Source organism: Armigeres subalbatus, chromosome 1 (assembly GCF_024139115.2).
Source record: "Armigeres subalbatus isolate Guangzhou_Male chromosome 1, GZ_Asu_2, whole genome shotgun sequence".
NCBI classification, from domain to species: Eukaryota; Metazoa; Arthropoda; class Insecta; order Diptera; family Culicidae; genus Armigeres; species Armigeres subalbatus.
The window spans coordinates 252,049,015-252,076,839 of record NC_085139.1 but is presented as its reverse complement, the minus strand read 5'-3'; the positions used below and the strand labels follow the sequence as shown (position 1 = coordinate 252,076,839).

The following is a 27,825-nucleotide window of genomic DNA, read 5'->3' as shown; positions in this document are numbered from 1 at the left end:
AACCGAAGGAAACAAAATTATCCTCATTCCGCAAAAGCTGATAAAATTTCAATTAATCCCATTTCGCTTCATCACCATAAATCAGGCTATAAAAAAACGTCTGACCCGATTCCACCGAGTGCCGGCACCTAATCTATAATAGCAGCCGGACGTCGTCGATAATCTACCCGAAAAATGCGCACCTGGCAGCGGTCCAACCGCCGCCCCATAGTCAGTCCCCCAAAAATAAAGCATCAAAAAAAGACCAATACCAAGGACTCACCTCTTGAGTGTCACATTCTTGCTGCCGCCGAGCTTGTTCATCTTGACCTTCTTGCCACCGCCGCCTCCTCCGACGCTAGACCCATCCCCACCGCAACCGCTGGTGGCGGTCTGCTCGGAGTCGGCGTCGCTCGTGTCCACAATAATGCCACTGCTCGGTGTCTCCACCGAGGACTGCGGCTGCGGTGGCTGCTGCTGTTGCTGTTGGCCGCCACCACCGCCGTTGCCGTTAATTCCGTTCAAATTCCGCGACTCACTGACACTGGTGCTCATTTTGCTGCCGTTGTTGATCGTTTGCTGTTGCTGGTGGTGAATATTCTTGCGATTATTCGCCGCAACCAAATCGTACTCTGCTTCTGTTTCGGCTTCGTCGTACTCGTCGTTATCGTCGTCATCATCTTCTTCGTAACTATTCACTGCACTGTAACCGTTGTGGTGATGGTGGTGGTTGCCGCTATTGCCATGGTCACCACCGTTGCCACCGTTCTTCAGCGCTGACGAATTCTTCAACACACTCACAAGCTTGGAACCATTACCGACGTTGCCGTTCCCGTTAACCAGGATCAGGTTGTTAAAATTGTTATCACTTTTGACACTCTTCGAGCCACTGCCGCCGCCACTGCCCAGCAGGCTCGTGTGCTCATCAACACTGTATTCTTCACCACCCCCTACACTTCCGCTTTGGATTGCACTGCCCCCGACACTATCTTCTCCGTTGCGCTGTTGGTGCTGCTGCTGATGCAATTTCGCAGCGAACTTCTTCACCTTCCCGTTCTCCTCCACCGACGACGACGATGACGGAACCAGATTATAGCGATGGTTTGTTTTGATGGCCGACTTGATTACCTTGGTCGTCCCGGGCGACGGGCGACCAGCTCCTCCGGTCTTATGCAACGGCTTGCCACCGGAAGCACCCGAATGCAGCACCGCCGAGGGTGGATTCGGTCCGGAATGGCCACCACCGCCTCCGGTAGTGGTGTTGTTCAGATTCAAGCTAAGATTCCGCGCCGCAGCAGCAGCACTGGCCGCCGTCACTGAGGGCGATTTTTCCTCAACTGGTAGCATATAGGAGAGCATTTTGGTTCGGGCAACTCTTTCCTACCTTGTTTTTTTTTCGCCAACTGTGGCGAGGTGGGCCGTGGGAGGAAGGAAGCCGGGATGCACGGCGGGAATGCACTTGCCTAGTTTCTACACTGCGCGCAATTGCACTCCCCAATTGCAGTATGCACAAACTCAGATCACGGTTCGCTCTTCTCTTGGACGCTCTTCTCGGGCGAACTTCTCGACGAACCGAAAAGTTCTCACCTAATCACTCTTCCCGAGCAGCACGACCGCCGTGCGGGATTCGGTTGGTTCTCTCACTCGCGCGCCGACTAGGTCACTTTTACCCTAGAAAATTGAAGCAATCCACCCCCATCATCACATCAGTAGATGAAGAATCGAGGCTAAGGGTGTGCGATGTGCGAGATTGGTTTCGGAAAGAACGGGCGTGGATGGTAACAAAAATGTAGAAGCTAATGATCTATAAGCGAAACAAAACAAACAGATGGATTTTTAGAATACCAGTTAATTAATTAAGAAAATGTTTTAAAAAAAATTGACGAATTTTAAAAATATTAAAAGATTTTGGAAATCGCAAATTTTGTTTCAAAAAAATCTAAAAAAAATCACCAAAAAATATCAGATGGCGAACGTGTTAAAATTTTGAAAATTTTACAAAAATTATACTTATTTCAAAAGTTTTACAAATCTAAAAAAAAATCCAGAATTTCGCAACTTTTCACAAGTTTACAAACAAGTTACAACGTGAGTTAGTACTTCCCTATTTTATTCCATAAGTTGAATGATATTTCACGAATGCATATTTTTACCTCAGAGGTAAAATCATTTTACGAGTTTTTCGCATGTGGAATTCCACAGGAAAACTTCCAAAGTTCATCTATTCAAATAATTTGAATAAAACATTTTTTTTTTAATTTTAAGAAAAAAAAACAATTTATTCAATTATTTAAAAAAAATTCAAAGTTATCTATATTTTATCTTCTTCTTCTTATTGGCATTACATCCCCACACTCGAACAGAGCCACCTCGCAGCTTAGTGTTCATTAAGCACTTCCACAGTTATTAACTCCAAGGTTTCTAAGCCAAGTTACCATTTTTGCATTCGTATATCATGAGGCTAACACGAAGATACTTTTATGCCCAGGGAAGTCGAGACAATTTCCAATCCGAAAATTGTCTAGACCGGCACCGGGAATCGAACCCAGCCACCCTCAGCATGGTCTTGCTTTGTAGCCGCGCGTCTTACCGCACGACTAAGGAGGGCCCCCTATATTTTATAATGTATCAAAATACACAGGATTTTGTTTTTACACGATTTTTTTCGCTCGTATTTTTGATCGTGTGACTTCAATTTGCCACCAAATCCTTCGCAACATGTTTAAAAAATCCAGAATAATTCAAAGAAAAATCACATGATAATGAATATACGTTAAACATTTAGGATGAGTGGAAAATTGAGAAAATGTAAATCGTGTAAAAACAGAATCCAGTGTAGTGAATGGAAAGCCTGCATTCCGTTGCCATCGATAACAGTATGCGACTTACTAGTTTTGCTGCTTCTATAGGGATAGCAATTACCAGAACCTATTTCGAACGTAGAAATATCCGCACACAAATGACAACACCCAATTGACAACACTTGCTCACAGATAGACCACGTGTCTTTGGCAGTGTTTTTGAATATCGTTATACATATCGTGAAAGTGCGAGCTGATAGCCGAACCATTCTATTTCTTTAGTAAGGCCGGGAGATTTCATCATCCCGCAATTCTAGTGGTAGAAACGCGTAAAGCGCAGAGGTAAACTACAACGCAAGAAGGGGTATGATGCGGTCTCCACCCAATAAGGTGAAGAGTGAAATGGAGATAGTGTCTGTAGTGACTCCGACGCTTCCGCAACGACGAGAGCCGATAGCCAGGGGCCTCATTGCGCATCTCCTTTCGACAGCTCTTTCGTATGACAGTTTGCATGGTTTGCTCGCTTCGAGCCGAGGTGCGCAATGCCACCCCAGGTTTTCAACACGATTGACGGTCACTACCCGGAAAGCGGGTTGTCGATATCGTCATCGCTAGAAACAATATCAGCAAGGAACTGAAACAGAAGCTGCTGGTACAAAGATCACAGACCGTGGCTTCCACTTGCAACGATAGCAACCGGAGACGATTGACTGCGCCTTGCGAATCAACGAAGGGAGGACTGCGACGTGCTTCGAACGCGACAGGCAGCAGTCCGAGGACAGCTGAACCGTAACGTGAAACGACGTGCGATTGCCAAGACGAAGCGGCAGTTGGTCGGTACGACGGAGTGCGATGCACCTGATTCCGGGAAGCGACGTGTTGAGAAGACGTCGGTGCGACCCAAGCAGGGGGAAGCCAGCCAGCCTGCGACAGTTCAATAGTGAACCGAAAATCTCTGGCAACTTGTCAGCAGAGTAAAGTGAAAGCACCTCACCCGGCACGGAATCTAATGGACAGAGACGAAGACTTGTTGGTATTATAGATAGTAGAATCTATAGATGAGCGAAAGCATGGCTGAGTCGATTTTTTTGCCCGTGCTCTTTTCTTCTTTTCTTTCTTTCTTCTTTCTTCATTTTAGTTACAAAGTCGCATTTAACCAGGCATTTTAATTGACCCCGCGCTTCAAATTTTATTTTACAGAACATAGCATCATGAAGTAGAACGGAGAGAAAGTTTAATGTAGCTTAATGAGAACGGCCTGCTTGCAATGGGTGTGACGTTTGTAATTGATTCCTGGACATGGAAGAGTTTTCCAGCTCGACATATACAAAGTGCAGCCAGAGTAGTGTTATCAATTATCATATCAAAGGTGATCGAACTAGGTACAGTAATGCCAGGTGTTATTAATTTTAAGAAATCATTTTTTTTTTCAATTTACTAGCGAAAAAGACCCAGCTCTGCTCGGTTGCTATGACAAAAGGTCGAAAAACTCAAAGGAAAAAAGGTCGAAGGGACAAAAGGTCGAATGGACCTTAATGAACAAAAGGTCGAAAAGACAAAAGGTGAGAACGTGTTAGATATTTTCGGAATGGAATATTTAACAAGTTTTTCCTAAGGGTCTATCTTATTTGGAGAATCAAACTTAAAAGTTTTCGCAAGAATGGCTGGTGCTACCCAGTAATTCCAATAAGACATCGATCAAAAATTCATTGGCGTAGCTACAGGGCGACTTGGGGGGCTATAGCCCCACCTAGGATCAAGCTGGCCCCCTAGAATTTTTGATATTTTACCTAAGTGATACATATCTAGCTTTCTGACCATATGTGGGCTTTACTTAATGGACTCTCTTCATCTTTCTTCGAAGCACTATTCTGCCGTTCTACGCATGCTTGTACCAAATTTTAAAAAATGAGGAAATAGTATTTGAAATTAAATCCTAATTTTCATTGCAGACGTCCCACCGATACAAAATTTAAGAATATTATCCCAAAGAACCATGCAGCAAACTTGAAACTGAGTTCATTCTAATTTTTCACCCACAAATAGAATTTGCTACCATGATCATGAAAATAGTTTGGTGGGACAGTTATGCCAACAAATACAGCTCTTGCTTTGTGCTTGCTTGCTTACTAAGTGACGAAAAATTAGTTTTGAGAAAAATAGTGGCAAGATTTTTCAATATTTTTTTGCTCCATACAAATTGTATGGAAGTTCAAAAAATTAATAATTTTCTATGATTTTTACATTTTTTATAAACATCGTACAAACTATATCAACATATTGCCGCAAAGCTCGAGAATCAAAGCATTTTTTGCTGTAGCCAACTCAATTTTGACAAAAATGTCACTTACACCCCTCTGCTTCTAACCCCCTCATATATCTCTCCATGCTTCATCTATGGAAGTGATCTGTCCACGTGATTGAAGTGAGATCGCCCCCAGTCACTGGAACAGACTAGGTTGAGTAGATCTAAACAGAAAAAAATGCTAGTGAGCATTTCACTATAAAATAACAGAATCTGCCATAATGCTATGAATTTATTCACCGCGAGACAGGTATGCGTAGAAATTAAGTTCAACTGGTCTTAATATTGAGATATTATGAAATATTCGACAAATTAAATTATTGAAATTTCACAGGGCCATTGTATGTCAAAGTTTCAATCAGGGCTTTCCTCGACAGATGTTCGACAAAACCTCGAAATTTGAAAAAGGTAACCTCAATAAATTAGGCAGAACTTGGATTTGTTTTGGTTGGATTTAAAAAGTCCACAGACTTGTTTTTCTTCACTACGCTTTACTTGGTCGACTGTAGAGACTTACTAAAATATAAAAAAAATCTCTCGAATAATGTTGAAACACATCTTTGGCTGTAAAAAAAGTAACATTTTCAAAAGTTAGCCCCCCCTCGAATTTTTCATTAGTTACGCCAATGTCAGAAATGTTTCGATATCTGTCAAAAGCAGGGGGAGAAGGCGGAGCACTGAATCCCCACCCCGACATGTGCGACATCTGGAATTGGTTCTAAAATGTAAACAACAGTGTTAATTCTCTACCACCTTTTTGTTATGGCGAGGTAATTTTTATGCACACTTTTGTTTGCGATATTATATGAAAATTTAACACTCAATCATGCAGCAATATAACGATGTGGTATGCTTGAGATGCCTACTTGATTATAGGGACTCGAAAAAGAATTTATTTACAGTAACTTACCGAATATAAAAATGTTCGCATTAATGATTGGCCCCTAACACTGGTTCTAAGCTTCGATGCAGAGTACACGAGCTTTGTTCGCCAGTGACAGGCGTATGGGGCCCTTGGTCAAAAGTAATCTTGCTCTGCGAGTAGGGTTATTCGGTATTTATTGAAATGTCACTTTTAAGTTTTATTTCAGTTTAATTCTCCAACTGAGCTGCTGAATTAAAACATCTGTAAACGATCAAATGCATGATGGATTATGGTGATAGATTACTTGTCAGCTTCACAAGGATGTGTTTTCAGAGCTAGGATGAAAACATTCTTCTCAACCTTGGTTTTTCTGGCAAATTGATCGTCACCGTAGGGATGCTGGTTGAGGCAACTTTACTCTTCCGTGACGATTATGAGATTGAGAGTCATGTTATGAAGAGCGTATGAAAAGAAGAACTTTTGTCCCCCATCATTTTTTTTTCACTTTGATAAGAAAACTATGATTTTAGTGCCTGGTCATACATTCGTTGAAATTTGTTATTGATGTGTTATACGATATACGCAAAAAAGGACAGAAGGGGAGGTATTAGGACATCAGTGCACTTCCTTTCAATCTATGAATAATGCGCTTGTCTAACCAGATGAGTAATTCTCGCTGACACCGGGCCACTACTTGCACAAGGTTCTTAAAAATGCCTAAATTTATATTCTTTCGAAAAGTTTCGGTGAGTATAAAAACGTAAATAATAATACATCGATGGAAAGCTTAGCTTATATTGTGCATTGTGTCCAAAAATCTCAGTTGTATGTTTTTCTATCAAAAACTATGTACGATTTACCAATACCGAAATTCTTGAATTATTTATACAATAATTTGAATACGGCTCCGTTATGTTCAAAACTTTTGAGCCCTTCAAATAAAATACTGTTGTAGATATGCTTTTCATTTTTGAACCATATTTGGCTTAGAATAGTGTATGAAATCAACGAACTGACGTCGTAGTTCATATTATCCATAAAAATAATGTTCGTTGGACAGATGTGCATTAAAAATAATTTGGTAAATAGTACATAGCATTTGATAGACAAAACATACACCTGAGATTTTCGGACGCAATGCACAATATAAGCTAAGCTTTCCATCGTTGTATCAATATTTAAAATCGGTAATTGCAAACCTGGCGGAAATTTTTTTTTTTTTAAATTTATCCAAGATAGCGGCCAAATTCAATATGGCTGCTTCTATTTTATTTTTTAAAAATTGAGGATACACTCTTTCTCTTTCCTTAATATACGGATCCTTAATATACTCACCGAAAGCTTTCGAAAGAATATAAATTTAGGCATTTTTAGGAACCTCGTGCAAATAGTGGCCCGGTCTCAGCGAGAATTATTCATGTTATAAGCTAGATTTTGCTTATGGAAGCATGTTTCCAAAATTGTCGTATATTTTGTCTCTTTCAAGTGTTCAGAATTATAAATTTTTATTTTTTTTTGCATTCGACCTTTTGTCCCATCTACCTAAAATTTTGTCCTTCGACATTTTGTCTTTCGACCTTTTGTCTTTCGACCTTCTATCCAAAAGCCCTGCTTGGGTATTTGGGTTTGAATATGTCACAGGCCTTCCTTAGCCGTGTGGTAAGATGCACGGCTACAAAGCAAGACCATGCTGAGGGTGGCTGGGTTTGATTCCCGGTGCCGATGTAGTCTAGTCTAGTCTAGTCTGCGAGGCGGCAATGTCCCTGTGAGGGATGTAATGCCAATGAAGAAGAAGAAGAAGAAGATGTCACAGGATAAACATTTTGCAGCTCCGCACTCTAGATCAAATTCTACGTGATAGATTTGTTTTCCTCATTCCATTCTAATGATTTTTAACCTTTGTCCGTTGAATTCATCAATTTTTTGTATAACAAACCTTACGGATTCCAAAGCGAAACGATTAGGAAGAAAATTATGCAAATCCGTCAATCCGTTAGTGATCTTGGCAATGCTTTTCGTAACTTTAGTAACGTATTACGGTATTACCGAACGTCACGGCAAATTTTGACAACTGGATGGTTTTGCACATTTTACGGCCAGTCGGTAATTTGAGCTTTTGCACAAATTTTCACAGACATCTCAGCTGTTGGATTCGCGGTTATTTTGCCGGCCTAGTCAAAAAAAAAAAGTATGCGTCCATGCCATTGTCAGCACATTTGAGAAAATTTGCAAAGCAGCTTGCAACGTTGCGCTGAGCATTTGTAATGGAATTCCAGTGCTACAAAAGAGCAGCAGCTTGCAAAAGGAAGTGTAGAGGAAGTGCAAAAGGAGAAGCAACCATCAGTAGTTTTATTTAGAAGATAATTTACTTATCAAAGTGTGTATATAATTATATTTTACTAACTTTAAATAAATTTCAAGCGCACATAACCGAGCACTCGGTAAATACGTGATGTTTTTACTAAGGTGACTACCGATCCAGCCAATTTTACATCAAGAAAAGCAACTCCGGGACAACTAAACAACTCCCGCTCTCTGGTGAAGCGGGTCTAGCTGGTTGCTACACGGACGATCGATCTGGCCAACGACTAACGAAGTCTTTACACCGCAGAAAGATGAAACGATGTTAGAAGAGAATGTCCATCCAAATCAAACGGTTGTTGCTGCAGTAGTCAACATTGAAGAATCCTAAGCTAACATTACGTCGTCGTTGGTTTATAATCTAGTGAATATTGCAGCATGGATGATCGGATTCATGGGCTACAAGATCCACGCAACATTGACCGCTTAAACAGATGTATCGGACCACTTACACATGCTGAACGAGAAGAAGACATTCGTAGAACCACGCCTATCGCCTAACCGCTAGTCGCTAGTCCAGAAATTGTGTATTTGAGCAGAGGAGGAAAAGTGGAGTCAACATCCCGTTTCGTTTCGTTGGATGTCAAAATTCGGGCGAATTTGTAGAATTCTCCAATCTTGAACAGCTCTTGAGGTCTTTGCCGATTTATCGAAGTACATAGTGGTCTGTGCTAAAAAGATGTTAAACAACTTGTGACATCCGGTACGAGCATCGACAATAAACCAAGACAATCCTATTGAAGCATCTACCATAAGTGACCAGACGTCCCGGATTCAGCCTACATGTCCAGCATTGCCAGGCGTCTCGGAAAACGTTCTGCATCCCGTGATTAATTTGTAATGTCTCGACAATCTATTGAATCCGCAGAAAAATGGGATGTCTAGGAAATCTGTAACAGTTTCAAAGAATCATAAGAAAAATAAGAGTTTTGTTTGTCTCGAGGGACTACTAAACATGGAAAATGAAGGTTTAAATATTTTTGACTCTGGATAAAGCAGAAATATTAGGAGTCTGAAGCATTTGAATTATCTTGAGGATATGGAGGCTCCCATACTATTTTGATATACGACCCAACAGGCAGAATTCCATTTTGCCTGCGACCCTCCAGGTGCAAATGCATTAATATTCAGATATTGAATATAAATGAGTTCACATTGCATAGAACGAATCACAATAAATTGCTTCATACTTGTTCGTCGTATTTGCCAAAATCTCAGCAATTTTTTTTTATTCTATTTGGATTGAATTTGGATTCGATTTGGATTGGGTTAGGATTAGATTTGAAATAGATTTGAATGGCAAATTTTTGTTCTATTTGGATTGGATTTGGGTTGAATTTGTATTGGATTTGGCCGGGATACGATCAACTTTAGGGAAGATCGGGTAACCAACCCCGGTGGGAACTATGGTCATATGCAGGGTTTGAATCCAAAGGAGAATGAGCAAATCTCTCACTTATCATGTCTGTATACACTCTCGATAGGTAGCATACCGTGAGAGACGTTTTTCGGTAGCTGTTACGATAATGAACTGATTCGGGGGGCTACAATCCATGTTATTTTTCTTTTAAAAAGCCCAAATTGCGGGGGGCACTGGTTCTGATGACGCATTACGCATTTCAATTCAATTTACACAGCTTTGAGAAAAAAAGGTCTCCAACATGAAATGAGCGAGAACAACGTGTTTTATTAAACCCCTCGGTGGGGCCGCCTATCTGAATCAGTGTTTTCTAACTTGTATACAAGTGCGATAGTTTTGTTTTCATGGCTTGTTATGATTCGAAGAGGTTTATGCCTCTCTTTATTGTTGGCCATTACTCGTTATCTATTGAGAGCGATTTCTGCAATCCCTGTTCGTATGCTGAAAGGGGGATTTGCTCCTCTCCGGAGGTGCAAATCTGATCGAGCGTCTGTTCCCCATGTTAGGGGCGGCTGATCATCGTCCGAGTGCCAGCGAGGGACTCTAAACTAAACTGTGCACATCATGCTGCATCGTGTCAGCATCGAGAAGGCAGCCCCTTCAACGCGATGTAGGTAGCGCAACCCTGGTAAGGTAGCCTACCGAAGATTCTACAGTTACCAAGAAAGGCAAAAGTAGAGCAAACGAATTGATTCAACGGCAACAGACCCGGCAACGAATAAAGGACAACGATTGGAAAGTCGGATCTTGGAACGTGAGAACTTTGAATGAACCCGCACGTGTTGGGCTCCTGGCTCGCGAGCTGCAGTGTGTGTGGCAGCAATCTAGGAAATACGGTGGCCCAGAACTGGAGAACGTGAATTTAAATGAAACGTGAAAACAAATTCTTCAACTACAGCCTGATCTGCATTTATGCACCAACGAACGATAAGCCTGATGTCGTGAAGGATGCGTTCTATAAGAGCCTTGTTAAGGCTCACGGAGAGTGCCCACCACACTATGTAAAGATTGCCATCGGGGATGCAAACGCGTAGGTCGGGAGAAAGTTTCTTTCACCCTGTCATTGGTACGGAAAGCCTTCATTCCGCTACCAACTATAATGGTCTACGACTTGTAACCTTTGCTGCTGCTAGAGGGATGGCAATATGCAGTACCTACTTCGCACCGAAGAATATCCGCAAACACACCTGGCAACATCTGAGTGGAGACACTTGCTCACAGATAGACCACATGCTGGTCGACGGACGACATTTCTCGTATGTTATAGATGTGAGGTCTTTCAACATCGACTCGGATCACTACCTTGTAAATGTGAAAATTCGGGCGCGACTCTCCAGCGTCACGAATTCACGAAACAACAGAACGATGCGTTTCAATATCCAACGCTTGTCAGTTGAAGGAGTTGCTGAACAGTTCCACCAGAAGCTGGACGAACTATAGGAGATGCCACCGGATCTGGCGATGTCAACAGATTGTGGGAAAATATCCACGAAGCTGTGACTACAACAGCGCAGGAAGTGTTAGGCACTGCACAGCGACGCCAACGAAATGGTTGATTTAATGGGGAGTGCCAGCGAGTGACGGACGAGAAAAATGTTGCTAGGAGTCGAATGCTAGTGGCTCGTACCCGTTTCAACAGAGAGCGGTACAGTGTAGCAAGGGCAGAAGAGAAACGAATCCACAGCAGAAAAAAGGCAACACGATGATAGTTTGATAGCTGAAGCGCAGGAGAACATGGATAGAAATGATATGCTGAGGATTTACGCAACTGTCAATGGCGCGCGGCATAAGACTCCGCCAGTGCCCGTCATGTGCAATTTCCGAGAGGGGAATTTGCTGACAGGCAAGACTATGGTGGCAGCCAGGTGGAAGGAGCACTTCGAAGATTTGTTGAACGGTGAAAATGAAGGTGTATTAAAGAGCAGGATGGTCATAGTCCGCGACGGTCAAGCTGTGGAACCACCAACGCTGGACGAGGTTAAGAAGGGAGGGAGCGAGGGAGGATGAAGAACTGCCTGCCGGCTGGTTGGATGGCCTCATATGCCCAATCTATAAGAAAGGGCACAGACTAGAGTGTGCCAATTACAGAGGGATCACCCTCCTGAACTCGGCGTACAAAATCCTGTCGCGTATCCTGTTTAACAGACTGAGACCGCTTGAGGAGTCCTTAGTCGGCGAATACCAGGCAGGTTTTCGTGAGGGCCGATCAACGACGGATCAGATGTGTAGCCTGCGGATGATCCTTGATAAATTCCGGGAGTACAATTTGCAGACTCACCATCTATTCATTGATTTCAAAGCAGCTTACGATTCAGTGAAAAGAAATGAGCTGTGGCAGATGTGTGTCCGAACATGGTTTTCCGGCAAAACTGATTAGACTGATACGTGCAACGCTGGATGGCTCTACATCAAGCATTCGGATTGCAGATGAAGTGTCAATCTCGTTTGTGACCTTAGACGGATTAAAGCAGGGTGATGCACCTTCGAATTTATTGTTCAACATTGCACTCGAGGGCGCTATTAGGAGATCTGGTGTGCAGAGGAACGGCACTATCATCACACGGTCGCATATGCTCCTGGGCTTTGCGGACGACATCGACCTCATTGGAATCGATCGCAGAGCAGTAGTGGAGGCTTTTGTCCCGCTGAAGAAGGAGACGGCGAGGATAGGCTTAACCATTAACTCTACCAAGACAAAGTACATGGTGGCAGGTATAGATAGAGGAAGACCTAGTGGTGTTGGTGCTGAGGTAGTGCTTGATGGGGATGTGTTTGAAGTTGTGGAAGAATTTGTTTATCTTGGAACGCTTGTGACATAGGGCCTTTTACGGATTACGTAACCAGCTTAGGTCCCGCAACATGCAGTTGGCAATGAAATTTGCTCTATACAAAACTCTGATTCTACCAGTGACCCATGAAGCATGGACATTAAAAGAGGCGGACCGGAGAGCTTTCGGACTTTTCGAGCGAAAAGTGCTGCGTACAATACTCGGAAGGAAACTAGAAAATGGTGTGTGTCGCAGACGCATAAATCATGAGCTGTATCAAGTATACAAAGAAGAAAATATTGTAAATCGTACAAAACACGGCAGATTTCAGTGGGCTGGTCACTTAGTGCGAATGTTGGAAGAAAGAATAGCGAGAACAATATTCAACAGAGAACCAGATAGGGACCGGCGACTTCGTGGAAAGCCACGAACACGCTGGCTGCACGCGGTGGAATCGGACCTGGGGACCCTGAACGTTCGGGGAAACTGGAGGAACATCGCCCAAGACTGACGATTATGGAGCTCTACAATATGCCAGGCATAGGTGTATCGACGCTGTAGCCAACCAGGTATCTAGGTAGGTTTTATTGGATTTGGATTTGATTTGAATTAGATTTGGATTTGTTTGAGGTGAACCGGTCTAGGGCCGAAAACCTCATTAATAAAGACAATAAAATAAGATTTGGATTTGGATTGAATTTGGAATGGATTCAGATTGAATTTGACTTGGATTTAATTTTAATTAGAATTGGAATTGAATTAGATTGAACTAATCTGATCTGAGTATTCTCCTCAGTTCATTTATATTTTCACCACTTTTTGATATTAAAAGAAAGCCATTGACTCCATAAATTTGTTTTCTAGTCATTCTTGAGTCACTCTTAATCTACAACTAAAAGCTGATATGGATTTTTTGGACAAAGTAGGGACAAAAGAATGAATCAAGATTTGTCTTTCGCGTCCCCTCAATGAATTAGACGGGTCGTGGGGGTCGTGACCCACAGCTTGAGAATGAATGATTAAGAAAATATGGGGTTATTTAGGATTTGTGTAGGTAATGTGCAGAATCAAAAATATTATTCTGGAAAAATTATCTACATCATAACAACGCTTTTAATCGGAAGCATCTGCGTTCTGCTCCAGAACCTGTAAAAATGGGATGTCAGAAAATGTGCAACATCTGAAACATCTTTAAAACTGTAAAAACGCAAAACCGTTCTAAACATTCAAATGTTGAAAAAGACCATCTTCAACAAATGATTATTCAAACTGAACACTTACATAAGGCGTAATATACCAATCTTATCAATCAATGTTTTCAAATTGATGAAAAACTGTACCAATAAATAGATTTGATATTCCACATTCCGTTCCGTTTCGAAACCATAAAAATCCCCCATCGCATACCCTCAGTTCGACGACGCTAAGTTTTTGCATACCGTCACACAAAAAAAAACTGCGACGTAGATCACACACGGTCGCGTTCGCTTGTTCTCTCACTGCTAGGCCGCCCGGCTTGATGCTGATGATGGTCTAGTAACTGATAGCTCTGTATATGGGAGAGTAGCCCCAAGCGAACACCTCGCAGCGGGTTTGATGATTTAGTTGACCTTGCTGCACCCCACAACACAACAACGGGGGAACGCGAAGACGCTTTTGATGATTCTCCTTTCGTCCGATTAGGTCATCCCCGGTATTTGTGGTCGCCTGTCCGTCGTTTACCAGAGGAGGAAGCGCTGGTGCGCTGCGCTATGCCAGTCGGTCTTCATTGTTTTTGTTTGCGAACTGTGGAGCGAGAAAAGAAAACAAACATGGAATCGGTTAGTAATTCACCGCGAAAAGCAGTATTCTGGGAGAGCGGATGCACACGTTTGGGAAAAGCGGGAGTGCGTTCTGGGAGGGAATGCCGAATATTGATTTTCCCTGCTGCCTCGTGATGGGATGGTTTTCTTGTTTTCATTTTGGATGGTTAACATGCTGGTTTGGGTATTTGTGGACAAGTTTAATTTTCGTGAACCATGTGGCTCAGTACTGCTTATTTAAAACTATGTTTTTATTGAAATAAGAATTAAAATCAATTTTTTCGATAATTCTCTTCTCGAAACCATGACCTTGAGTTTGTTAAATACTGGCTGAGATATATCTAAGCTAAGATTGGATGTTAAAAGCATGATGATACTTTTCGCAAGACTAATTCTACATCTATTACGGAAATGGATCATAACTGCTGACAGATCAATGTTACATAAAAACTATAGAAAAAAGTAGTTGAACATGAGAAGCAAATGTTCAATACGCAGATCTAACCGAGAAGTTACTCGAGAAGAAAGGAAAAGTGACTGATTTATTCCAAGAAATCTAAAACCGACGGGTACGATGAGAACAAGAGTGAAAACCCAAACGACGAAAGTGCGCGCGGGTGATGAAAAATATTTGTAAACACTCGACGGCTGTCTGAACTCTGCTGAAGACTGAGGGATCATGTGCTTTGTGCATACAAATCGTTCTCTCTGGCAGCGCAGCGGAGCACGCCAGTGACGAACGGTTTGGGTACCATGCCGTCGTCGTCGTCGTTTCCGTATTTATGCGTTCTGAGAAGTTCTGATTTGCAAATCGTTTGATGTTTGAAGTTTGTGTAGTGCTTCGCGAACAATAACGATATAAGTGGGCCTGGGCACTGAGTGCTACAGCGATGACCAATCCAATTACCGATGTGATGGCGAAATCTTGTTGTATAGGGTGAACAACCAGTTTGGGGTGCTCAAAAATGTTTCAATTTAACATTTTAATGACAGAGCTTCATCGTGAGAATGGATCGCTTCATTTTAAATTTCACCTGTTTTTATCGCTTCTAGCGAGGAACTTCTATGATCCTAGAGCGGTTTATCTTATACTTATTCTAGGCACAATGGTTACGAACAGTACGAAGTAAAATAAATTCGAAAAGCGTTTTGAGAAAATGACTTAAACTGGAGCGTGTTCCTATAGGTAAATGAAAAAAAACCAGACCAGTTTCTATGCTCCTGCCGACCAGGTCGACAAAAGCAGTTGCAATTGTCGGTACCCAGATGAAAAAGAAATGTACTATGAACTTGGCTTACTCTTAGCTTTTGTAAGCAAAATTAGGTAGTAAAAATAATGCCTTTCAGTGGGCAGCTCTTGTGGAACAAGCCACAACGCGCATACCTTTCTGATATCGACGATGCGTAGATGAGTGTAGAGGCGCGTAGTGCATCGTAAGTAAGAGGCGTTTTTCGTCGCCAGAGTGTTAGAAGTTGCGTTCAAATGTGGGAAATATCGGTTTCTTACTCCTTACACTCATGGAACCGCAAATCAACTTTTGTTTGGAATCCTCTAACTAATATCTGCACTTGCGTGGATGATGCCAAATGTTAGTGAAACGCAAAATAAAATCCAGTGAGTTCTTTGCTTTCACTATTGTGTTAAATTTTAATCCACCACTAGGTTTCATCAACTCAAATTTATGTTATTTCGAAGACCACATTATCAACATTGTGTTGTGACTGGCCGAGATAAATTCCACAACAGCTAACTTGATTTAATTCACTTTATTAACTTTAATAATGATAATGGTTAGGTTTACAATGAGCACATGCTCGCACCCGGGGAGGCTGATTCTAACTGTCAATTAAGGGGCGAGCAAAGTGTGTGTTGTCAGGTGTAAGTAGTAAGGTGTCTTACAAAGCAGGTGTAATGTATTGAGTGCACAGTAAATAAAGATTAGGTATAACAACTCTCCCTCTTTTTGAGAAAATGGACATTAAAATCACAAATTTAGTTTTTGGGGAGGATTAATCACTCGATTTGAACGTCTTAGAGGCTGCGGAGGCAACCTATTTGCTGATTGGGGCGTCCTGGTCGCCGCAGAACTCGAGGGCGGCTGGGAAATAGGATCCATGGGTGATGCAACAGGTTGAGGGCGCGCTATTGGACTCGCACCAACAGCCACTTCACCAGCAGACTCGATAGCAGTTGCCACCGGAGCAGAAACAGGAACTGTAAAGGCCATTCGTTCAGTGTTCACCTCCTCCCTAGGAGTGTTCACCAATTCTTCACGCAAATGCGCACCTACTCCAGCGATGTGGTCAATGTGGCGTTCCCAAACTCTTCCGTCATCTAGGCGGACCAGGTACCGCAGTTTACCAGCTTTCTCCACGATTTTCCCGAACTTCCACTTGTCTCGCGAAAGGAAGTCTCGCACACGAACGCGGTCTCCGTCCTTGAACAGTCGTACTGCAATATCCTTCGTAGACGTCGGCTCGTTCTTCGGTAGCATGAGGTCGATTCTCGACCGGATTTGACGGCCGAACATCAGCATGGACGGCGATTGACCTGTGGAAGGATGCAGCATCTTCCGGTATGTCAGCAGGATGTTCGAGATCTCCATGTTGAATTCGGATTTCGGGCACTTCATAGCTTTCAGCTTTTGTTTGAAAGTCTGCACGTAGCGTTCCGCTTGCCCATTCGTCGATGGATGATACGGAGCTCCCATTTTGTGCACTACGCCGTTCATCCGCAAAAACTGTTGGAACGCCTCCGAAGTGAATTGCACTCCGTGATCGCTAACTAGCACCGACGGAATTCCGAATGTAGCGAATATTTCTCGACACATCTTCACCGTACTCTCCGCAGTAGTAGACTTGCACACTTTAATCTCCGGCCACTTGCTGTACGCATCAACCAATATGAAGAAGTAGGTATCTTGAAAAGGTCCAGCAAAATCCACATGGACTCTTCTGGAACGGCATCGTCACCGTTTCCCAGCAATGCATTCTGGTTTTTATTGGATGAGGTCGGACCGATTGACACTCGGCACAGTTGGACATCATCTCCTCTATATCGTGATCCATTCCTACCCACCAGCAATAGGCTCTGGCTAAGGACTTTGTTCGTGTCGTACCGGAATGGGTACAATGCAATTCTTCCAGCACTCTTCTTCGTAACACAGGTGGAACATAGACCCGTATACCGCGTAGCAAACAACTTTTCTGGAGTGAGAACTCGGTCTGATCCACTCCGAAACGTTCCTTACCATCCACTGGTTGTCCATACTTGAACCCTTGGATGATATTCCGCACCGTCTTATCTTCAGCTGTGGCCTGGGCAAGTTCTGCAGCAGTCAGCGGCAGTGTTTCAATTTGGTTCAACTCGATGACATCAGCTTCCTCCATCAAATTGTCCGGATCCGCTTCATCCAGAGGAATTCGGGACATTGCATCTGCATTAGCATGGTCAGAAGACTTCCTGAAACGGATCTCATAGTCGAACGACTGCAGGTATGTTGCATAGTGTTGCATTCGAATGGCGGACATTACCGGCAGCCCCTTGTGTTCTCCAAATATTTTGGATATTGCTTGGTTGTCAGTGATAAGCGTGAACTTCCGGCCGTACAAGAATTGGAAGAACTTTTTGACGCCGAAAATGATGGCATAAGCTTCCTTGTCAACTTGCATGTACTTTTGTTGAACTCGGTTGAGCGTTTGAGAAGCAAATTGTATCGGACGCTCCGTTCCGTCCGGCATTAGGTGACTAAGCGCCGCACCAACACCATAGGGTGACGCATCGGTTGCAAGAAGCAACGGTAGTTCCGGCGAATAATGAACAAGACAACTATTCGACTGCATTTGTTTCTTCACGGTTCTGAATGATACTTCGCACTGCCTTGTCCACTTGAACGGCACATCATTTTTCAGAAGGTTGTTCAAAGGATAAAGAACCGTACTGAGGTTCTCAAAGAATCTTCCGTAGTAGTTAATCAGGCCAACGAACGACCGGACTTCGTCCTTGTTCTTGGGCTGACGCATGTCTTGAATCGCTGTAATCTTCTCTTGCATCTTATGGATTCCTTCCTTATCGATGGCATATCCGCAATAGTCGATCTGCTCCGCAAAGAATACGCACTTCTCTTTATTTACTCGAATACCATGTTGGTCTAGCCTCAGGAGAACCTCTTCTAAACGCCGAAGATGCACTTCATCGCTCGGTCCCGTGACCTTTATATCGTCGAGAAACACTCGCACTCCCTCGATTCCCTGTAGAATCACTTCTATCTGACGCTGCCAGATTGCTGGCGCCGACGCGACGCCGTACATGAGTCGGTTTGGACGATACAAGCCACGATGCGTACTCAAGGTAAGTATTTCCCTGTCCTCCGGGGCTACTTCAAGCCGCAAATATGCTTGCACGAGGTCAATTTTGGAAAATTTCTGTCCTCCAGCTAACGACGCGAAAAGTTCATCCACCGTAGGCAGTGGATGGCGGTCTACGAGAAGATTTGGATTGACCGTTTGTTTATAGTCCCCACAAATTCTCACACGGCCTTGGGACTTCTTCACTGGAACGATCGGCGTAGCCCAGTTACTCTGGTTTACCTTCGTTAGCACACCTTCTGCTTCAAGCTTGTCTAATTCATCTTCCACCGTCTTCTGTATATTGAATGGAATCTTCCTCGCCTTCAGAAACACCGGCCTGGCATTCTTCTTCAACGGTAGGCTGGCTTGAACACTACAGATCTTCCCGATGGAGTCGTCGAACACTTTCGGAAATCTTTCCAGTATCTGCTTGAGAGCAGCCGTGCGCGAGGGAGTAGCATTCGAAATCGCATTCACCGCGCCGCGATTGTGGAACACGGTGTTCCAGTCGATCGGAATCGTATTTAACCACTCGCGCCCGAGAAGTGGATGTTTTTCGGATTGCACAACGTATAACGGTAACGTAACTTTTCCACCGCCGTATTGAACCCGCGTGTCGATTATACCCAGTACTTCGATACTGGTTCCGCAGTAGCTCACGAGATTTGTGCTACAATCACGCATTCGTAGTCCAGAAAAATATCTGTCTTTGCATTTCGCGCTTACGATACTGACCGGCGATCCAGTGTCCACTTCGAACCGAATGTTTTTCCCGTTCACTAGTACGTCCAACAGGAAACGAGCACTACCGGATCTTGCATCTACGTTGCACACCTCCCGCACTGGTGCACTTCCGCGATCGTCACCGTCACCGGACTGATGCAAATAGTTCGTTTGCACCGCATTCGTTTTCTTCCCGGAGCGGCTTACATCCGACCTCCCGGAGGTCGACTTTTTCATGCACACTTTTGCGAGATGTCCCTTCAATTTGCAAAACGAGCACACAGTGTCTTTATGGCGGCATGTATTTGCAAAGTGCGACTTTTCCCCGCAGCGAAAACAAGAAGAATCGCTCGCACTTCGCCCCACTTTAATAAAAGACTTCACCCCAGCGTTTATTTTGTTTTGCTTCTCTTGTTTACCTTTTTGTCCGGTCGATCGATGCACGGCGTTTACCTCTTGCTTGGCCAGATTCCCTTCAATTTCCGCACCTCCTTTCCTGGAAAGCTCCATGCTTACAGCAACGTCTCGAGCATCTTGAAGGGTCAGCTGTCGCCTCTCTAGTAGCCGGCTCCGGATATCGTTCCGTTTGATACCGAAAACCAACTGATTCCGCAGGGCCGTTTCGAGATATGCACCGAAATTGCACGTAACGGCTATTCGCCGCAATGCCACCAGATACTCGTCGACCGTCTCGTCGGGAGAAACAGCATCCTCTTATCGCCTTGGTGGCGGCACTTGAACAGGGAATTTTCGCTGATTTCCACCGGCTGGGGATTGAAAAATCCTTCGACAATGTTCACAATCTCGGCATACGTTTTATGCCGAGGCGTAGTTGGTGCGATATTGTCGCAGACGACGTCGTATGTTTCACACCCCATATGGTGCAGCAGCCAACTTGTCTGCATCGCTTGATCGGCAATGCCGTAAATGACAAAAGCATTCTCCAATCGCTCCACCCACCGCATCCATTTAAACTTTTTCCTATCGGAGGGATCAATGGCGAAGTTTGGTGGCGGAGACGCCTCCTCCGGCAGCAACATTCACACCGGAAATTCCACCTCCGGCACCAGCAACAGCGTTTGGATCTTGCAGCATCCTCGTCGCCAGAACTGTTGTGACTGGCCGAGATAAATTCCACAACAGCTAACTTGATTTAATTCACTTTATTAACTTTAATGATGATAATGGTTAGGTTTACAATGAGCACATGCTCGCACCCGGGGAGGCTGATTCTAACTGTCAATTAAGGGGCGAGCAAAGTGTGTGTGTTGTCAGGTGTAAGTAGTAAGGTGTCTTACAAAGCAGGTGTAATGTATTGAGTGCACAGTAAATAAAGATTAGGTATAACACATTGATAAAGTGGTCTTCGGTTATTTGCACTCAAACGGGACTATGGTGGAAAATCTAAAATTTAGCAATTGGCTATTGCTCACTTATTGCTCTAATGTCATTCATGAGAGAGTGAGAAAACTATCTACTAGTTAGATAAAAAATGTATTTGTAACTAAAGTACTAAAGTACTTCTAACTTATTTTATACCAGCTGACCTGTCGAACTTTGTTTCGTCCAAAATTGAACTTGGGCACAAACATTTTAACTACTCATTCAAGTATCGCCAATCTAAATAATCGCTACCTGGATTTGTATTTTGCTAGCAAATCTACAATCCTAGATATAGCTCAATCCCCTCTGGTGAAACGTGTAGCGCATCATCCAGCGCTTGTTATATCAATTGACTGACCACACCAAACGAATGTCTCGCCTGTTTGCTTCTCCTATAATTTTCGTGAAGCTGATCATCGTCGTATCAGTCAGTTTCTATCTTCTCTCGACTGGGAAGGTATTCTGGACCTCGGAAACATAGAAAATGTGGCACAAGCGTTCTCCAACGTTTTAGCATACGTTATCGATCGATACGTTCACAAACGATCGAGCGATAAGACCGGATCGTGCTTTCGTGCTGTGCGGTTCTTTTCTCTCTTTGCTGCAGGAAACTTTTAATACTACCCGAAACTATTTTAATTTCAACAGTGCTTTGCAGCGCTATTTGTACCTAATGATCCCGTTACGATCTTTGCTTGGACCTGTGCCTTTGTTTACGTTGGACCCGTTTGCGGAAGCAAAATTCCGACAAGCGGTGGTAATCCTGCAGGGACACCGTTCTGAAAAAAAAAACTCTTAGATGGTCACGTCTCCACGCTCAGCATTGAGCATTAATAAAATAAAGAGGAAGGGTGAGTCTCTGAATTCTCCACTTCCTTCTAAGAAATAAAGTTTTAGGACCGTCCTACCAAAGCGCGGAAAACATAGGAAGAAGCTGGAGACTCTAGAAGTCCTTCTAACTCTAACATTAGAAATAATTCTTCTCTCATCGAACTGAGCAATCAGTTCGATTTGATTCATGGCGAAATTGAGCAAATAGAATCTACTTCTAGCCAAGGTGATTCGATCCATGCGAAAAAGCAAATCAGTCAATTGTGGGATGTGCGTAGTTCGAGTTTTCGGGGTAATACGAAGAGCAGGATTTTACACGAGTGGCACAATTATCAATAAATCCGTTCAGCTATTTGGCTTCGCCGACGACATAGATATTATGGCACGTAACTTTGAGAAGATGAAGGAAGCCTACATCAGACTGCAGAGGGAAGCTAAGCGGATCGGACTAGTCATCAACACGTCGAAGACGAAGTACATGATAGAAAGAGGTTCAAGAGTCCAAATGGATAAGACTTTTATATACCCCGCAGGCCACTTCGGCTTTATTCTGAATGAATCAAGCAAATGAAACCAAATTTGGTTTGTGTAAGTTTTTAAAGACAAGAAACGTCCTCTCCCATCTCTGGAAGGAGGGGCTCCCATACAAAAGAATCAGATTTTTTTTCATAACTCGAGAATGAAACAGACAAATGGAAGCAAATTTGGTTTATGGATGCTTTTCCACGCAAAAAACGTTTCTGTGATGGTTCGACACCCCTCTCCTTCTGGAAGGAGGGTCTCTTACAAAAGAAACAGAAATTTCTGCATAACTTGAAAGCTAATCAAGCAAATGGAAACTAAATACGTTTTTGAAGACAGAAACGTTTCTGTGATGGTTCAATACCCCTCTCCTCTCTAGAAGGAGGCGCTCCCATACAAAGAAACCGGAATTTCAGCATAACTCGATTAGCTATCAAGCGAACGGAACCAAATTTGGCATGTGAAGGTTTTTGAAGACAAGAAACGTTTCCGTGGTGGTGCGAGACTCTTTGAGTATAGACCTACGGATCAACCAGCGTAACGATGAACGTCGCTTTAAGCGGAATAGCCTTACTCTGGTTTACAGAAACATTCTGAGGTGTTCATCATCATTTCCAAGATTTAAGGTTTTTTTTTGTCTTTATTAGCGAGACTTTCAGCCCAAGGCTGGCTCGTCTTGTAAATTTAAGGGTCATCCAAGAGCTCTTTGCAGTACAGACCTGCGGATCAACCGGTCGGTCAATCAAGTCGGTCTATTAAAAACACGCTGGGTGGTTTATCATAGCTTTCAGGGCTTGCAGGTCGTCCAAAAACTCCTTGGGGTGTAGACTTACGGATCAACCAGTGTAATGACGAACGTCGCATGTGTAGCTTCATATAAAATAGCTACATTCTGGTCAATGGAAACACGCTAGGATGTTTTTTTCTCCAAGTTCGTTTATTTGGTAGGCTCAGGCGATCACTTGACGAAGCTATGGTTCTTTGTGATATATACAATCAACGCTAGGATGTTTGTCATCAAGGAAATCAAGGAAAGAACTTCATGGAGTACAGATCTACGGATCAACAAGAGTAGTGGTGAACATCGATTCAAGCGGGATAGCCCCATTCTGGCCTACGGATACACGTTGGGTTGTTTATCATCATTTCTAAACTAGTAGGTCATCCAAGAACTCCATGGAATATGATCCTACGGATCAACCAGCGTAACTACAAGCGTCGCATGTGTAGCTTCAAGCAAAATTTCAAGGTTTGTCGATCGTCCAACTCCTTGGAGTTCATATCTACGGATCAACCAATGTAACGTCAAACTTCCCATGCGGAACTGCAAGCGAGATACCTTCAGCAGGGATGGGAAAAATCACATTTTCAAATAATCGAGAATGATCAAAACTCACCCGGAATCTTACTTTCAAATTATCAAGTGATAAAAACATTAAAAACTCGCCTGCGATTAAGAATCGTTTGAAAATCGTATCTTGATTTGAAGCATTTACCGTTACATTTTGAACTCTTTTTCCACACTACCATGGAATCATAACGCCAAATAGAAGATATAACTGAACTGTTGACAATTAGCTCTAATATCAGCTTAAGATTAATCTTTGAATGAAAATTCTGTGTTTATTATCGTTTGAGTGCAAAATTTTAAAAGTTGTCTCAGGCGACAACCCGCCTACAGTTTGCACAGGAAAATTGCAATAATTATCGTCTGATAATGATTCAGCACAACACTGACCTTCATTCTGTCCGAAGATAAAACATTGGTTGCTTCACCATTATTTTCAAAGTTTTTGTGATACAGATCTTGCTTAGTCCTGCGGTAAAATGTGCGGCTACAAGGCGACACCATGCTGAAGGTGACTGGTTTGTATTAGCAGTTAGCAAAATTCTCTCGACTTTTCTGTGCATGGAATTTCATCGTGTATAAGTATAGTTGTGATATACGAATGCAGAAATAGTAGCTTAGTTTTAAATCTTCGCAGGGAATAATTTACTTTGTAAGTGCTCAATGAACACAAAGCTGTAAAGCGGCAACTGTATTAGTGGGGATGTTGGTAAAATCTCAAAATCTGAAATCTCATCGGCGATTCAAATGATGTGTGAGTCAAATTTCATCAGAATCATGGTCCAGAGAACCGCTCATGAATCGAATCGCGATTTGCATCATTACATAAATTTTACATGTTCTTCATTGCAGAATGCATTGAAATAACTTTTTTCGCCTTAGACAATGGTAGGTGAATTCGTATGTAAACAAAACATACGCCTCGATTTGCGTTTTGATACTTCTTCGAGTGAAATCATTTACGGGCGAATAAGCGAAACGATGCGATTTTGTCCGAGAAACTCAAGCGCGATGCTCTCTTTCTCGCTCGTGCATGAAGCCTCGATGATTGGGATTTGAATATGATTCTACCAACACTGGATGTAATGTCAACAAAGAAGAAAGAGTAACAGACCTATGGATCAACCTTATGTATGTATGCGTGTGTTTCTCAATGTAATTTTTTCCTATCGAACCATAGTGTCATTTTAGAAAACACTGCAAATACTCGAAGAAATGTTCAATATTTTGAATTTCTCCGGTCCATTCCATAAAATACATAAAATACATGAATACATCCCATGAAGCTATAAGAGTGTCAGGCAAGTTTGACTACCATCACTAAAAAACACGACGCAAAGAAACAGAATGGTTACTCAAACCTGATATCATTATTCGCGATTCATGAATGAGCCCAATGATTATGATTCAATTATTGGTTTCGTGTTTTTATATTTCCTAAGCTTGACAGACTCGTTGTATTCCTGTAGCATTAGACTGGCCCAGGAAACAAAAAGTTGTCTAATTCCACGGGGCACCCCCGGGCCCGGGCGAAATTTCAGCTCAATCGCTTGTTGCATAAACTGGCGCATTTGATTTTAAGTTTCTTCTTCTTCCTTCTTCTTGGCATTACATCCCCACACTGGGACGGAGCCACCTGGCAGCTTAGTGTTCATTAAGCATTTTCACAGTTATTAACTGCAAGGTTTCTAAGCCGAGTTACCATTTTTGCATTCGTATATCATGAGGCTAGCACGATGATATTTTTATGCCCAGTGAAGTCGAGACAATTTCCAATTCGAAAATTGCCTAGACCGGCACCGGGAATCGAACCCAGCATGGTCTTGCTTTGTATTCACGCGTCTTACCGCGCGGCTATGGAGGGCCCTCATTAATTTTAAGTTTGTATGGGGATTTCAGCCAAAATATATAGAAAAATACACCTCCGTCATTGCAATGACATGCAATATGTCCTATTTTAGTGGAATGTCATTATTCAAAGCATAAAGAAAGACCAAAATGCACCTTGAGACACTTTGGGATTTAATGGGTTAATGACAACAAGTGTTTCTCCAGGAGATTTTTGCATACAGTTTCATTTCAATGACTTTTTTCTGCTTATTCCGAAGCCATTAAAACTTGGCCAATGTCTCTGCTACTACCATAGTCATCAGTGGATTGAACGGGTAAATCTGCTATACTACGTATTTTTTAATCGTTTGATTCTTCTCGAAACATTAAGATCATTCAAAATCTTTCTGAATAATTCTGAACAGTTCGAAATCAACACAGTAAAAAAAAACGATGACGCTGAAAAATAATGTATAAATCAACTGAACAAAATCTAGTTTAAGGCAGTTTCAAACCGACTAAAAATTTGGTCGGATTTCGGCCTTCACGTATTTTAAGGCTGGTTTACAGATAAGGAGCTTGTCCGCAAGTTTAACTTCCATATGTGTGGGCAGGATTTATAGGACTCCGTTGTAGAAAATTAGAATTTCGGTCAGATTTAAAATACAATCGAGCGTAAATCTCCGAAAACCCGAGCAGTAAACCAGCCTATAAATTGGCCAGAATTTGTTTTACTTCGCCTGACGAAATTGCATAAGTCCCGTCTTTTTGAAAGCACATGGGAACAAAATCAATTCACAAGATTCCCGAGATGTGAGGCATTTTTTGTGCGTCATTTAAATAATTTAAATAATGTCGAAAAAAGACTTTGAATTGATTAGATTTGACTTTTATTCACAGGCGTCAACTCTATTCATTGGAATAATTCATACTATTTTTTTATAATGTTCTCTCCTTTTCAAGATTCTTGTTATTCTTATCCGCAGACTTTCCTTCACTTAAAAATGCATGAAAAGGGTTTTGAAATCAATAATCCCACCCATTGCTCTTTTCGCATTTGTTTTTTGACTTTTTTCAGGAAATTATTTTTCTTATCTCTCTAATGCCCAGACCGGCTTTAAGACTGGTTTACAGTTCGCAAAACGTTTCACGGAATTAGGTCCCCCATGCATTTTTAAAGAGCGGGATTTAAGGGTTTTGGGCACGGAAAACGAAATTCCGGCCCCTTTTAAAATACATGGGGGACCAAATCCCGTGACACGTTTTCCGAACTGAACACACCTCGGGAAAATTTTCGGCCGGATTTTGCTTTTTCGTGCCCAAATCCCGAAAATATCGTATATGTAAAAATACATGGGGAAAAAAATCCGCAGACCGATTTCCTGAGGTGTGAGGCTACCTTTAAGGCTGGTTTACAGTTCGTATTTACAAAGGGGCTGGAATTTTGTTTGTCGTGGTCAAATCCTCAAATCCCGCTTCTTATAAAATACATGGCGGCCAACTCCCGTGACACGTTTCCCGAACTGTAAACCAGCCCTTGGGCAGGGTACCTTGACTATTTTTGTTTTTTTTCAATTGTTCAGAATTTAGAATTTTTTACGGTTTTCTTTACTATACTGGATGTTATTTAATTTTTTGGAAATCGAGAGCGGTATGAACGTTACTAGCGCCTTTATCTTTCAATGGATATTGATGATTTATATATCAATCGACTCGGAAACTCTCCAGCAATTTCTGAGCAGCTGAGAGCAGCTTCTTGTGTAAGTTAGGCCATTAGCCCTGTCCCTTCCAAATTATTCATAACTCGCGCTTAGTATCATAGGGGCGTAACTGTATTGATCGATTTCTCTTAATCGATTTTGTAATTTGTTAATAACTCAATTGTTTCAAAAGCTACAACCGTGAATATTCATTCTGGTGCAAGATACAATCATCATTTATCACACCAAACCAATAAATCAACAATAAACTGGCGCGATTCGGTACAATAATAAAAAGAAAACATCGACGTAGAGAAATCGATCTATACAGTTACGCCCCTATGAAAAATCATACAGGAACCAATAATTACAAAACTGGACAAAATGGAAAAATCATCATAAAAATCGATTTATGAACAGTCTCTACTGAATTGTATTTTAAACTTAACTCATTGGTAATATTCGTATCTGATAAGAATTAAGAATGAAACAAATAAAACTACACCATTAAAATTTTCAAAAAAAAAAAAAATAGAAAATAATATGACCAAATAATTAAAAAGCACGTTCATGTTCACCGTCGCGTTGATTTTACAGACCGTGGAATGCTCATAAATCTGATATTATTGATATTTTTAATGTTTTTATGCATTTCACAACTGTATTCAGTACCTGCTTTTCATTTGCACATGATTCCCTCACGATTTGGGTATGTATCAAGAAGTTATTATAAAAAAAAACAGTTTGTTCACGTTCATTGAAGGTATAGGTGGGTCTGATCAACTGGAAAGCTTGCTCGGCCAAGAGTAAAATAATCGAGGTCAGCGGCTCCCTGGA

The 27,825-nt window shown here is 42.3% G+C and overlaps 2 protein-coding genes across 2 annotated transcripts in view; both read right to left on the bottom strand.

The window, feature by feature from the left end:
* LOC134206654 (uncharacterized membrane protein DDB_G0293934) overlaps positions 1-27,825 on the bottom strand; it is a 542,450-nt gene that overhangs the window by 285,367 nt on the left and 229,258 nt on the right. Inside the window, exons 3-4 of the mRNA XM_062682381.1 lie at positions 13,939-14,284; positions 263-1,650 (exon numbers count right to left, since the gene is read on the bottom strand). Coding sequence (XP_062538365.1) covers positions 263-1,338 — 1,076 coding nt within the window. The 5' untranslated portion in view covers positions 1,339-1,650; positions 13,939-14,284. The remainder of the gene's footprint in view (positions 1-262; positions 1,651-13,938; positions 14,285-27,825) is intronic.
* LOC134207197 (uncharacterized protein K02A2.6-like) lies at positions 16,354-19,611 on the bottom strand. Its single transcript, XM_062682922.1, has 3 exons — positions 17,264-19,611; positions 16,460-17,187; positions 16,354-16,400 (listed from the first exon to the last, which is right to left on the bottom strand). The coding sequence occupies exons 1-3, from the start codon at positions 19,609-19,611 to the stop codon at positions 16,354-16,356; spliced, it is 3,123 nt and encodes a 1,040-aa protein (XP_062538906.1).

Bases quoted from the DNA above. Each gene is read 5' to 3' on its own strand.
- LOC134207197 (XM_062682922.1), bottom strand. From the start codon at position 19,611: ATGAAAAAGTCGACCTCCGGGAGGTCGGATGTAAGCCGCTCCGGGAAG. The intron at 17,188-17,263 runs GTTCCAGAAGAG...TGATGCGTACAG, and splicing joins TGGGAAACGGTGACGATGCC to CAAGTGGCCGGAGATTAAAG. The intron at 16,401-16,459 runs GTGCGAGTCCAA...CCTATTTCCCAG, and splicing joins TGCTGGTGAAGTGGCTGTTG to CCGCCCTCGAGTTCTGCGGC.